The following is a 14,561-nucleotide window of genomic DNA, read 5'->3' on the forward strand; positions in this document are numbered from 1 at the left end:
ACCCTTTGCTTTAGATATAGTATACCTATATCTAACCCTAAAAATGGACACACGGATTCCTATCAGTCACTCCTATGGCAGGCCTTGACAATCCTGAAGGCAGAGTGCTTGGAATCGTGTGAGATGGTGCTCTGGCATGAGCTGAGCCCGTTTGCAGCTTGCGAAACCAAGTCCTAATAGCTGTTCCATGATAACGCATACCATATACTCTTAAGTGCATTATAATCCTCGCGGTTAAATGCTATCTTTGGTATTGCTTTATCAAAACATGTCGAGTAAGGTGTCATACGAATTGGAATACTAACCCCTCACCAATTCTGGCGACGGGGTTAGCATTCCACCCTTCTAGAGGGACACGACATGTATGTAACTGTGAACCCCGGTTAAAGTTAACTCAAGCCTCAGCTCCACAAAATGGATGCTGCCACCACAGACACGAGTCTGACCTCCTGCTGCTGGGAGTCCTTCCAGCGAGGAGAGCTTGGACAAAGGGTTTCCTGTCAGGGGCGGTGCTAGCACCATCCCAGACAGGGTTTTGTGTATCCTGGGTAGGCAGGGCTTTACAGGAAGGTGACTGCAAGTGGCACCCCGGTGCTCACTACGCATCTGCCGGCTAGAACCAGTTCCAGGGGCACACCAGCCCCTATCCTGGGAAAAGTCCGGCATGGGAGAGGGGTGTAACTACCCCCCTTCCTGGTCCCACCCCTAGGGCAGGACCTAGTCGCGTACCCACCCCTTTCTTTAGGATAAAGGCAGGAGCGGGGACCCTTCCAAATTAGATCATCTTTGATTCAAGAAACTACTTTCTACGAAAGGAACTCTCGACTCTTCTCAAGATTTCTCCCTTGTGGCTAAGGAGTAGTCACCCTGCATCCGCAGGCACCATCTAAGAACTCTGCGGTTTGCTGCACGTCCTTCCTCAGGAATCCGACCGACCAGCACGACGAGACCCGGCTTCCCTGGCACCTCTGACCTCTACCTACCTCTACAGCTAAGCTGAGAACCGTAGGTGCGACAAGACCTCGAGGGACTGGCCATCATCAGAACTGCACGACTTCTATCCAGCACGACCACCGAGGGATCCTCTGGTGAGTGCTTTGGGGTCCGAGAAGCCCCGACCCTGAGCAGCTCCAGCACCGAAGTCCAGCCCCCCAGCATCTCCACGATCTTGCTGAAGCCCTTCTGCTTTTGGGCTGCTCACCGCGTTGTCTGGCTACTAGCCCGCTGGCTTGTGGCCTTCCCGACGACGATCAACGACGACAACTCTGCTGGTCTGGTTGCTCCAGACTGGCCCTTGCTCCCTTCCAAAAGAGGAGCACCCCGGACCCTCCTGGTCCACCCCAGACGCCATTTTAGGTCCACCGCGTGGGCTTGAATTTGCCAAGACTTGTTGCCCCAATTATTATTATTATTATTATGTTTCTTATATAGCACCAGAATCGACCCCCGAAGGGGTATCTCCGCGCTTGCCTTGGGAACCCGTCCTGGCTTTTCCCTGTGAGATAGCCCCAACAGGGCATCCCCAAGGTGAAAGCCAGGCATCCCGCCGCGGGGGGCCGTTGTGGAGATTAAGCAAGCTTAATGCCCAGAGTTGCAGAGTGTGAACCCATGATTAGGTCAGGCACCGAAGCGAGAATTATCGAGTCCATGGACATTTGAGCTCAAGACCCTGCCGCTTCGGGAATTGAACCCTGGTCCCGGGTCTGACCTCTGCTTCAGGGTCTGCCTGCTCTAACCAGTGAGCCACACTTCTCCAATCCTGGGTCCAGCGACGTCGACAGCATCAACCATAGTGGGACAGCTCGCACCTCCATCCTGGTCGCCGACAACGCCTCCTGGTCCGTGAGACTGCAGAGCCCAGCGTCGCCCACTCACCTGGTCGCGGTGACTTCGCCCGGTGCCATCCTGGTGCCCACACAATCACTGGCTAGTGATTAAGAACTTGGTCCCCTCTGCTTTCAGGTGTCATCCATCTTCGATCCAGGCTTGGATCACTCGAACAATCTTCACTGGTTGCCTGCCAGCAACTTCTTTCTTCAGGCTCCTGGTTCGTCAACGAGGATTCCCGACCTCTTTTCAGACCTATGCAGCTGCAGCCCCTGGGCTAGGTAAGTTCGGCATTTCGGTGCCCCAGCGTAGCCTCACTATCCAAGGGTCCAGATCCACTGTCGTTTTTGACCTACCTTATCGGGTTCGCCCGAGAACACTAACTTTGCTTTTACTAGCCTCCATAGACTTTGTCCCGCATCCCGCGTGAGAGTGCACACTCTGCACCCGAGTCCCCTATGCCTCCTACTAGTAATCTGAAGGTTTAGTAACGTAGTCCTAGCGATTCCAAAGCCTATTAGTACAGTACTTACCTGCTAGTAATTTCGCATTCCACTTTCAGAGTATATGGTTTTTCGTGCCCCTCGGGCATTTGTGTAAATTGTGCAACTTGAAGTATTTTCGTAAGAGTTTTGTTGTGTGCTTAGTACCCTGTCCTCATAAAGAGTACAGGGCTGTTGAGATCTAAATAAATACACTGTTTATTTTCATAACATTTGTGTGGTGTCCTTTCACTTGGTGTTCAAGGGGTATATGTGATGGTATAACATCTGGCTTAAAACGCCCTCTAGAGTTTAGCCCGAAGACTGCTCGTATCCATGCTACTAGGATAGCTGGTCTATAAGGTTGACTTACAACCAATCACCATAAGGGTTGTTTGGACTGATACAAAGTGCTCACTAGAATAGTGAACATTATATATCAGGCCAACTTCTCACAGTGCCCTCCAAGATCAGGACGTGGTCGGACAGGTTGCCCTGATGCTGGGCCCACTGAAACTTCAGGTCCCACTGCAGAGCCCGCATCCGCCACCGGGCGTGATGCACCAGAAGGCTGCAGGAGGCCATCAGCCCCAGAAGCCGCAGCGTCAACCTGACCGAGACTCGGGACAACGGCTGAAAGATGGGAATCAGAGCCTGTATATCCCGAACCCGCTATTCGGGAGGGTAAACCCGAAACTGGGCAGAGTCGAGAACCGCTCCGATGAAGAGGAGCTTCTGAGAGGGACACAGGTGCGACTTCGGCACATTGATGGAGAACCCCAGCAAATGCAGGAGGTCGGCCGTAGTCTGGAGGTGGCTGACGACTGTCTGGGGCGAGCCCGCCTTCAACAACCAGTCGTCGAGGTAGGGGAAGACTGAGACCCCAGATGAGCTGCGACCACCGCTATTCACTTTCGCTAACACCGAGGGGTGCTTGTAAGGCCAAAGGGGAGCACGGTAAACTGAAAGTGCTCGTGGCCTATCATGAACTGCAGGTTATGCCGGTGGGCCGGCAGGACGGGGATATGGAAATACGCTTCTTGCAAGTCCAACACTACCATCCAGTCTCCTGGGTCCAGGGCAGCTAGGACCTGAGCTAAAGTCAGCATCTTGAACTTCTCCTTCCGGAGGAAGCCGTTGACGCTCCGGAGGTCCAAGATAGGGCGTAGGCCTCCTTTGCCCTTCTTGGGTACCAGAAAGTAGTGGGAGTAGCAACCACGTCCTACTACTTCTGGCCCAGGAACGCGCTCGACGGCCCCCTTGGCCAAGAGGACCGCAACTTCCTCCTGCAGAGGTTGCAAGTGATCCCCCGACATGCCGTGGTACCACAGTGGCATGGCTGGAGGGGTTGCCTCGAAGGAGAGGAAGTAGCCCCTTCCGACGATTTGCAGCACCCACCTGTCCGATGTGATGGTATGCCAGGAGGAGGTGATGGCGATCCCTGCCCCCCACTGGCGTTCAGTGGGCATGAAAGCTCGGACTAGGAGGATTTGGAGGCAGATGCTGCAGGGGCTGAAGTGTACTGACCTTGCCGTTGTCTTCCGGCACCGCCACCGCGGTTACCATGTCCGCGACCACGTTGAGGTTTGTTCTGCTGCCTATGGCTAGCTTGACATGTGGGGGGCACCCCCTTCCTTGGCCGCGAAAGGTGGAAGTTTGCTGGCGTTGGCCGAGGCCCAAGCACTTGGCCGTAGCCCCTGAGTCCTTGAAACGCTCCATCGCACTGTCCGCCTTGTCGCCAAAGAGGCGACGGCCATCAAAATGCATGTCCATAAGGGTGGTTTGGACATCCCCCGAAAGGTTGGCGGACCTCAGCCAGGCGTGGCGGTGAACTGCCACTGTCGTTGCAATCGCCCTACCCAGTGAGTCTGTGGTATTAAGTCCAGACCGTATTGAGTAGGGTGCTGCATCCCGTCCCTCTGCTTGGGCAAGCTTTACCTGGACCTCCACCGGGCACTGCGGCAGCACTTCCGCAACAGTATCTCACACAGAGTGGCTGTAACGGGCCAAAAGGCAGGCGGTGTTGACAGACCGCAACACCAAACTCAGGGAGGAGAACAGTTTCTTCCCAAACTGATCGTACCTTTTAGTTTCCCGATCCGGAGGAGCGGTCGGGAATGCGGTCTGGGATGTAGAGGCCTGGATCACCAGGCTCTCGAGGGTAGGGTGAACAGACAGAAAACTGGGGTAGCCCAGAGCCGGGCAGGGCGTCGGCCCACGTTCCTATCTACGGGAAGGCCCGTAGAGGGCTTGGACCAGGTGCCCAGTAGAACGTCAGTGAATGCTTCGTTAAACGGCAGGAGAGGCTCCAAGGAGCTTGTCTGCAGTTTGAGCACCTCAGTGAGGAGGTTAGTCCTCACGGCCGCAACAGGGAGCTCAAGAGCCAAGGCCTTGGCTGCCCTAGTCAACACCACGCTGTAAGCAGCCCCCTCCTCCATAGCCACGGTAGGAGGGGAGACAAATCCAGTGTTGAGCGAAGTGTCCAGACCACTGGGCTCCCCCAGCTCGTCTGCCCAGTCCTGGCTCAACTGGCACTGCAGTGCCAGAGGGTCCTCAGACCCCTCCCAGTTCTCCTCGTCATCCATCTCCTGATAATCAGGGAAAAATAATGGAGCTGGCTCACCGATCGAAGTCGAAGACGGCCCCAGACGGCGCCGGTCCGACGCCGGATCTGGACCGGGGCTGGAACCTGGGACGACGTTGTGCGGAGACGGCGTCGGGTGAGACACCCTTGGTGACGGCGCCCGCGGAGGGGTCGTAAGGTCGACTGGTGTTGTCACGGATCAAGGCCTGGATCCTGAGGAGCCCTGCGGCGTCGGAACCGGAGTCGTCGATGGCGCCGGGGCCGAAGCACCCGACAGCACCGGGGCCGGAGCCACCGCCCCGCAAGGTATCCCAGACGGACCCGCGGGGCCCGAAGGCGCCTCAGCGGGTTCCGACGGAGGGAAGTGCGACCTCATGGCGGAAAGCACTAATCTCCTCTGGCGTCACGTGCAACCCAGGGACTGGCGGGTATGGAGCTGGACGCGGCGCTTGCGGCTCCAGCGGTGTCGCCCGAACCCCCGGCCGCGTCGGGTAAGTCGGAAGAGTGATGACGTCCCTTCGACTTTTTCTTCGAGTGTCTCGACTTACCTGAGGACTTGGAGCTCGACGAGTGGTGGTGACTCGTCAAGCGGCGATGACTGTGGCCCCGCGACCGGTCCCTCGACCTCCTCCAGGACCGGGACCCCGAGCGGCGCAGGCCGACTGGCAGAGCTCGAGTCGCTTATGGGACCGCTCCCGCCTAGCTTTCGAGGTCAAGGCCGGGCAGTCGGGGCACGACTTGTCATCATGGTCGTCCCCGAGGCAATAAAGGCACCGGCGGTGGGGATCGGTTACCGACATCAGTCGGTGGCAGTTCTCACAGGGCTTAAACCCGGGCATCCCTACCGGCACCGCGAGTCGAAGGTCGACTCGAGAATCGATCCAAAAAAGATCAAAAAAGTTAGTCAAAAAATGACTACGAGTACTGCTCTTCCCGGATCTGCGCTTGCTGGCGCAGAAAAAAGAAGAACTGACGTCAGCGCGCGAAGGTGGCGCCTAAGTGCTCCGGCGACGTCATCCCGGCGATCACGACTCCAGACGCGGAGCCGCAGTCAACGCGCAGGGGTACTGCTACGCAAAACATTCCAGATCCAGTTTGACACCTGGGGATATTCTAAGGTAAGGAATCTAACACTAACCTGTTTCTTTCAGATTGCATTCTATGGGTATGGGTATTTGTATTGCCAATTATCCCACATTTACATCACACATGGAACAGTAGTTGCAGCAAAGAATGCATTCACATAAAATGGCCAAGACCTACTGGAATTACCAATGCCAGTTTTACTAGGTCTACTGGAGCCAGCGGAATTATCAATTATTATCTACTCTCACCTTAGCAGATCACCTGGTACCAGAGATTCCCTTGCTCTGAATGCCATAACTGTTTCTGTCCGATTAGCCTTCCTGAAAAACAAAATATAATTAAGCAGTACATTTAGGATTAATTTAGGATTCATGTACATTTTCTGATAAACATCCACTTTTTCAAAATGCTTATTCCATTTTTTCAACAATTTAGTTTATACTGTCTACAAATTAATGTGTAAAATTTGTATTAAGTGAAACCGTACATGTCGCAAACATGAATTTTGCAAGATGTTAATATTATTTGAACAAAGGAATCCAATTAATAAAGTTTATAAAGGTGGCCAAAATATTAATTACACTGCTCGGTGGCGGCTAATCTAGTTGAAAAAGGTACCATTAACACTATGCTGTGTGAACGAAAAGCTCAGTCATGAATTACAAGAGATAACAGCTGGATTGCCTAACTTTACACTGACAGTATTCACTTAAAACATTTCAAATCTTTACTTATTCAGGGCAGATGCATCCTATTTGGTCTTTACAATTTAGTCCACCCCCAAACAATGCTACCCACAAATTAGCTCAACTCGTATCAACCAACCCTCATCAATTTCTGGCATTACGGTGAATCTCTGACGATATACAGCTTGTTCTTACAAAAAGTTTAACTTCCCTTTAGGTTTTGCCTATGCAAGAGTAGAACAAATTCCCTTAAGCATCTAGCTAATACTCCTCTTTCTTTCTTACTGTGTTTTACTTGCTGTTCTTCATTGTATGGGTTGTCCCTAACTTTGTAGCGCAAATAATCAAACAAAGGTGATTACTGCTGTAGGAGAGTAGGGTCTGCAATCCTATGATCACCCAGATTTTTTGCTTTTGTTTCACTGGTTTACGACTTTCTCTGGCTGTGGGCCTGCCAATCAGACCCACAGCCTGGCTGTTCTCTCTCTAAAATACAACATGTACCCTAGGTGCATTTACCAATTGGTACTGGGCCACCTTATCAGACCCTGTAACTCAGGGCATAGGTGTACCCAGGGCCTACCAGGGGCTGAAGCATGTATTATGCCACCCCTGGCTGGCCTCCTAAATTTGCCACAACTGGCTGCATGACAGCTGGGGCAAAGTCGTATAATCACCCTTTGCTGTAGATATAGTATACCTATATCTAACCCTAAAATGGACACACAGATTCCTATCAGTCACTCCTATGGCAGGCCTTAAAAATCCTGAAGGCAGAGTGCATGGAATCGTGTGAGATAGTGCTCTGGCATGAGCTGAGCCTGTCTGCAGCTTGCGGAACCAAGTCCTAATAGCTGTTCCATGATAACGCATACCATATACTCTTAAGTGCATTATAATCCTCGCGGTTAAATGCTATCTTTGGTATTGCTTTATCAAAACATGTCGAGTAAGGTGTCATACGAATTGGAATACTAACCCCTCGCCAATTCTGGCGACGGGGTTAGCATTCCACCCTTCTAGAGGGACACGACATGTATGTAACTGTGAACCCCGGTTAAAGTTAAACGAAGCCTCAGCTCCACAAAATGGATGCTGCCACCACAGACACGAGTCTGACCCCCTGCAGCTTAGAGTCCTTCCAGCGAGGGGAGCCTGGACAAAGGGTTTCCTGTCAAGGGCGGTGCTAGCACCGTCCCAGACAGGGTTTTGTGTATCCTGGGTAGGCAGGGCTTTACAGGAAGGTGACTGCTGAGTGGCACCCCGGTGCTCACTACGCATAGGCCGGTCAGAACCAGTTCCAGGGGCACACCAGCCCCTGGTCTGGGGGAAGTCCGGCATGGGAGAGGGGTGTAACCACCCCCCTCCTAGTCCCACCCATAGGCAGGACCTAGTCACCGGGTCAGCCCCTTTTCTTAGTATAAAGATAGGAGCGGGCCCCCTGTTCAAATTAGATCATCTTTGGAATCAAGACACGACTTTCTACGAAAGGACTTCAAGATTTCTTCTTCAAGATTCTCCCGTGTGACTAAGGAGTAGTCACCCTGCATCCACAGGCACCATCTTAAGAACACTGCGGTCTGCTGCAAGTCCTTCCTCAGGAATCCGACGACACAGCTCGACGAGACCCGGCTTCCCTGGCACCTCTGACCTCTACTCACCTCTACAGCCAAGCTGAGAACCGTGAGTGCGACGAGACCTCGAGGGACCGGCTATCGCCCAGACTGCACGACTTCTTTCCAGCAAGCGAGCCGAGTGACCCTCTGGTGAGTGCTTTGGGGTCCGAGAAGCCCCGACCCTGAGCAGCTCCAGCACCGAAGTACAGCCTCCCAGCATCTCCACGATCTGCGTGGGGCCCTTCTGCTATTTGCTGCTCACCGCGTTGTTTGGCTACTAGCCCGCTGGCTTGTGGCCTTCTGAACGACGCCCGACGACATTACTGCTGCTGGTCTGGTTGCTCCAGACTGGCCCTCGCTCCCTTCCAAGAGAGGAGCACCCCGGACCCTCCTGGTCCACTCCAGACGCCATTTTGAGTCCACCGCGTGGGCTTGAATTAGCCAAGGCTTTGTTGCCCAATCCTGGGTCCAGCGACGCCGACAGCTTCATCCATCGTGGGACAGCTCGCTCCTCCATCCTGGTCGCCGACAACGCCTCCTGGTCCGTGAGATCTGCAGAGCACAGCGTCACCCACTCACCTAGTCGAGGTGACTACCATCCGGTGCCCTCCTGGCTAGTAGTCACGAACTTGGTCCCCTCTGCTTTCAGGTGTCATCGATCTTCAAGATCCAGGCTTGGATCACTTCGAACTCTCTTCACTGGTCGCCTGCCAGCATCTTCCTTCCAGGCTCCTGGTCCGTCTACGAGGATTCCCGACGTCTTTTGAGACCTATGCAGCTGCAGCCCCTGGGCTAGGTAACTTCGGCATTTCGGTGCCCCAGCATAGCCCCAGCATAGCCTCACTATCCAAGGGTCAGAATCCACTTTCGTTTTCCTCCTACCAGGTCGGGTTCGCCCGAGAACACTATGTGAGAAGTTGGCCCGATATGCAGCGTTCGCTATTCTAGCGACCGCTATGTATCGTTCCAAACGACCCTTATGATGATTGGTTGTAAGTCAACCTATAGACCAGCTATCCTAGTAGCGTGGATACGAGCAGTCTAAGGCTAAAGACTCGAGAGGGCGTGTTAAGCCAGCTGTTTACCACACATGTACCCCTTGAACACCCAGTGAAAGGACACCACACAAGTGTTATGAAAATAAACTGTATATTTATTTAAGAATCACAACAGCCCTGTACTCTTTATGAGGACAGGGTACTAAGCACAAACCAAATCTCTTAGGAAAATACTTCAAGTGCACAATTAAAACAAGTGTCCGAAGACACGGGAAGTTTAGTGGTCTCGGGCGGACCCGATAAGGCAAGTCGGAAGCGAGGGACTCAGGACCCTAGAGTAAGGAGGCTATGCAGGCACCGAAATGCCGAAGTTACCTAGCCACGAGGGCTGCGGCTGCACAAGTCTTACAGGCGTCGGGGGTCTTCGCTGACGAGCCAGGAGCCGGAAGAAAAGGAGTTGCTGGCCGGCGACCAGTGATGAATAGTTCGTAGAGATCCAAGCCTGGATCAGAGATCGTTGATACCTGAAAGCAGAGGGGACCAAGTTCGTACTACTAGCCAGTAGTCAGAGGGTACCAGGAGGGTACCGGTTGGCCGTCACCTCGACCAGGTGAGTGGGCGACGCTAGGCTCTGCAGTCTCACGGACCAGGAGGCGTTGTCGGCGACCAGGATGGAGGTGCGAGCTGTCCCACGAAGGATGATGCTGTCGGCGTCGCTGGGCCCAGGATTGGGGCAACAAGCCTTGGCAGATCTCAGGGCCACGTGGTAGGCCTAAGATGGCGTCTTGAATGGACCAGGAGGGTCCGGGGTGCTCCTCTCGGAAAAGGGAGCAAGGGCCGATCTGGAGCAACCAGACCAGCAGAGTTGTTTGTCGGTCGTCGTCAAGGAAGGGCACAAGCCAGCGGCTAGTGACCGGACAACGTGCTGAGCAGCGAGCAGAAGGGCCCCACGCAGATCGTGGAGATGCTGGGAGACTGCACTTCGGTACTGGAGCGGCTCAGGGTCGGGGCTTCTCGGACCCCAGAGCACTCACCAGAGAATTGCTTCGATGGTCGTGCTGGTTAAGAGCGTGCAGGTTCTGATGATGGCCGGTCCCTCGAGGTCTCGTCGCACCCACAGATCACAGCTGAGCTGATGACGTGGGTAGAGGTCAGAGGTGCCAGGGAAGCCGGTTCTCGTCGAGCTGGGCCGTCGGATTCCTTGAGGAAGGACTTACAGCAAACCGCAGAGTTCTTAGATGGTGCCCGCTGATGCAGGGTGACTACTCCTTAGTCACAAGGGAGAAATCTTGAGAAGAGTCTCGAATGTCCTTTCGTAGAAAGTAGTTCTTGATTCAAAGATGATCTAATTTGGAAGGGTCCCCGCTCCGGCCTTTATTCTAAAGAAAGGGGTGGGTACATGACTAGGTCCTGCCCTAAGGGTGGGACCAGGAAGGGGGGTAGTTACACCCCTCTCCCCTGCCGGACTTTCCCCAGGCCAGGGCTGGTGCCCCTGGAACTGGTTCTAACCGGCAGATGCGTAGTGAGCACCGGGGTGCCACTCCGCAGTCACCTTCTCGCAAAAGCCCTACCTACCCAGAATACACAAACCCTGTCTGGGACGGTGCGAACACCGCCCGCGACAGGAAACCCTTTGTCCAAGCTCTCCTCGCTGGAAGGACTCCCAGCAGCAGGAGGTCAGACTCGTGTCTGTGGTGGCAGCATCCATTTTGTGGAGCTGAGGCTTTAGTTAACTTTAACCGGGGTTCACAGTTACGTACATGTCGTGTCCCTCTAGAAGGGCGGAATGCTAACCTCGTCGCCAGAATTGGTGAGGGGGCAGCATCCCGATTCGTATGACACCTTACTCGACATGCCTTGATAACGCGACACCGAAGTTACCGATGTGGTACGCGTTATCATGGAACAGCCATTGGGTCTTGATTCCGCAGGCTGCAACCGGGCTTGGCTCGGGCCAGAACCTAGTTCACACGAGCCCACGCACTCTGCCTTCAGGATTGTCAAGGCCTGCCATAGGAGTGACTGATAGGAACTCGGGTGTCCATTGTATGGTTAGATATAGAGCTACTATACCTAAAGCAAAGGGTGATTACACGACTTTGCCCCAGCTGTCATGCAGCCAGTTGTGTCAAATTTAGGAGGCCAGCCAGGGGTGGCATAATACATGCTGCAGCCCCTGGCGGCCCTGGGTACACCTATGCCCTGCGTTACGGGGTCTGATAAGGTGGCCCAGTACCAATTGGTAAATGCACCTAGGGTACATATCGTAATTTAGAAAGAGAACAGCCAGGCTGTGGGTCTGATTGGCAGGCCCACAGCCAGAGAAAGTCGTAAACCAGTGAAACAAAAGCAAAAAATCTGGGTGATCATAGGATTGCAGACCCTACTCTCCTACATGACCCCCCCCCAAACGTCGGAACAATAAGCTAACCTTGACCAGGTGAGTCTTCTTGTTCTAAGTGGAAATATCTGGAGAGCCCATCGGCATTGCCATGATCAGTACCAGGTCTATGTTCCACTGTAAAGTCCATCCCCTGTAGGGAAATGAACCACCTAAGCAGTTTGGGGTTTTCACCCTTCATCTGATTTAGCCATAAGAGGGGCTTATGGTCGGTCTGAATCTTGAAGTGAGTGCCAAACAAGTATGGCCTCAGCTTCTTCAGGGCCCAAACCACAGCAAAGGCCTCCCTCTCAATAGCTGACCAATTCTTCTCTCTAGGGGTCAGCCTTCTGCTTATAAAAGCAATGGGCTGGTCTTGACCATCAAAATTCAGTTGAGAAAGAACAGCTCCCACACCCAACTCAGAAGCATCTGTTTGGACAATGAATGGTTTGGAGTAGTCCGGACTCTTAAGGATAGGCGCCGTGCACATGGCCTGCTTTAGGTCATCGAATGCTTTTTGACAGCTCGCTGTCCACTGAACCTTCTTTGGCATTTTCTTGCTTGTCAGTTCGTTTAATGGTGTCACGATGGAACCATAGTTCCTGACAAACTTCCGGTAGTATCCAGTCAGGCCCAAGAAAGCTCGAACCTGAGTCTGGGTGGTTGGAGGAGCCCAGTCCCTGATTGACTGTATTTTGCTCTCCAGTGGCTGAACCTGGCCTCCACCTACAAGGTGGCCCAGGTATACAACCTGTGTCTGCCCTATCTGACACTTGGTGGCCTTGATAGTGAGGCCTGCTGCTTGCAGAGCCTCTAACGCTTTCCGCAGGTGGACCAGGTGATCCTCCCAGGTGGAGCTAAAGACAGCAATATCGTCTAGATACGCCGCACAGAAGTCATCCAGCCCAGTAAGGACTTGATTCACCAACCTTTGGAAGGTGGCAGGTGCATTTTTCAGACCAAAGGGCATCACCACGAACTGATAATGCCCACCAGGGGTAGAAAATGCGGTCTTAGGCTTGGCGTCCTCAGCTAACCTGATTTGCCAATACCCAGCTGTCAGGTCAAACGTACTTAGGTAGTTGGCCGAAGCCAATCTATCGATAAGCTCGTCTGCCCTTGGTATTGGGTGGGCGTCAGTCTTAGTGACTGCATAGAGACCCCTGTAGTCTACGCAGAACCTCATCTCTTTCTTACCGCCCTGGGTGTGAGGTTTCGGCACTAGAACTACGGGACTAGCCCAAGGGCTATCCGAGGGTTCAATGACTCCCAGCTCCAACATTTTCTGCACTTCACTCTTGATGCAGTCTCTAACGTGATCAGGCTGCCGGTAGATTTTACTCTTGACGGGCAAGCTGTCACCAGTGTCAACCTCATGGGTGCACCAATCGGTCTGACTGGGTGTTAGAGAGAACATATGTCTGAAAGACTGAAGAACCTGTTTACAGTCTTTCCGTTGATGTTCGGAGAGGCTGCCACAAAAGACAACACCATCGACCGATCCATCGTCAGGATTCTGAGTGAGTAGGTCGGGGAGAGGGTCACTCTCCTCTTCCTGTCCCTCATCCAGGGCCATGAGCAAACTCATGTCCTTCCTGTCGACATATGCCTTGAGCCTGTTGACATGAAGCACCCTGTGGGGGCTCCGGGGAGTTCCCAGGTCGACCAGGTAGGTGACCTCTCCCTTTTTCTCCAGGATGGTGTAGGGCCCGGACCATTTGTCCTTGAGTGCTGCTGGGGCCACTGGCTCCAACACCCACACCTTCTGTCCGGGCTGGTAAACAGTCAAGACAGCCTTTTGGTCATGCCAAGCTTTTTGGAGTTCTTGGCTGGCCTTAAGGTTTTCAGATGCCTTCTCCATGTATTCAGCCATCCGCGGGCGGAGGCCAAGCACATAGTCCACTATGTTGGCTGCAGGCTTTTTGAGAGGTCTCTCCCATCCTTCCTTCACCAAACATAGGGGTCCTCTCACAGGATGCCCGTACAAAAGTTCAAAAGGGCTGTAGCCAACCCCCTTCGGTGGGACTTCTCTGTAAGCGAATAAAAGGCAGGGGATCAGGACGTTCCATCTACGCCGAAGCTTTTCAGGTAGTCCATGAATCATCCCTTTGAGGGTCCTGTTGAATCTCTCAACAAGCCCATTGCATTGTGGATGATAGGGTGTAGTGAACTTGTAGTTGACACCACATTCCTTCCACATAGCAGTTAAGTAGCTCGACATAAAGTTTGCACCTCTGTCGGAGACGACCTCCTTAGGGAAGCCCACTCTGGAGAATACTCCGACTAGGGCTCTTGCCACAACAGGTGCTGTAGTGGTCCTAAGGGGAATAGCTTCAGGATACCTGGTGGCATGATCCACTACCACCAGTATAAACTTGTGCCCTGATGCTGTTGGTGGTTCCATGGGACCGACGATGTCGATCCCCACCCGTTCAAAGGGCACCCCCACCACAGGCATTGGTATAAGGGGGGCCTTTGTCGTGCCACCTGACTTACCACTGGCTTGGCAAGTGACACAGGAGCGGCAAAAATCCTTTGTATCTTCGTTCATATGAGGCCAGTGAAAGTGTGAGACAAGCCTGTCCCACGTTTTCGTCTGGCCTAAGTGACCTGCTAAGGGAATCTCGTGGGCCAAGGTAAGTAGGAAACCACGCTGAGACAAGGGTACAACCAGCCTCCTGGTCATGCCAGGCTTGGGGTCTCTTGACTCAGTGTACAGGAGTCCATCTTCCCAGTATACCTTGTGGGTACCTGTGGCGTTCCCAGCAGCCTCAGCAGCAGCCTGCTGTCTGAGGGGTTCAAGAGAAGGGCAGTCTAACTGGTCATTCCCCAGGTCTTCCCTTGAGGGTCCCCCTGAACCCAAGAATTCAACTTGATCAAGTTCGAACTCCCTAGGCTC

General features: G+C 53.5%; 1 protein-coding gene across 1 annotated transcript in view; it reads right to left on the reverse strand.

The window, feature by feature from the left end:
• The window catches only part of PRKDC (protein kinase, DNA-activated, catalytic subunit), a 2,818,033-nt gene that overhangs the window by 167,079 nt on the left and 2,636,393 nt on the right, over window positions 1-14,561 (reverse strand). The window contains exon 82 of the mRNA XM_086965729.1: window positions 6,228-6,299. Within this exon, the coding sequence (XP_086821855.1) occupies window positions 6,228-6,299 (72 nt within the window). The remainder of the gene's footprint in view (window positions 1-6,227; window positions 6,300-14,561) is intronic.

This window comes from Lissotriton vulgaris, chromosome 4_1 (genome assembly GCF_964263255.1).
Source record: "Lissotriton vulgaris chromosome 4_1, aLisVul1.2, whole genome shotgun sequence".
NCBI lineage: Eukaryota > Metazoa > Chordata > Amphibia > Caudata > Salamandridae > Lissotriton > Lissotriton vulgaris.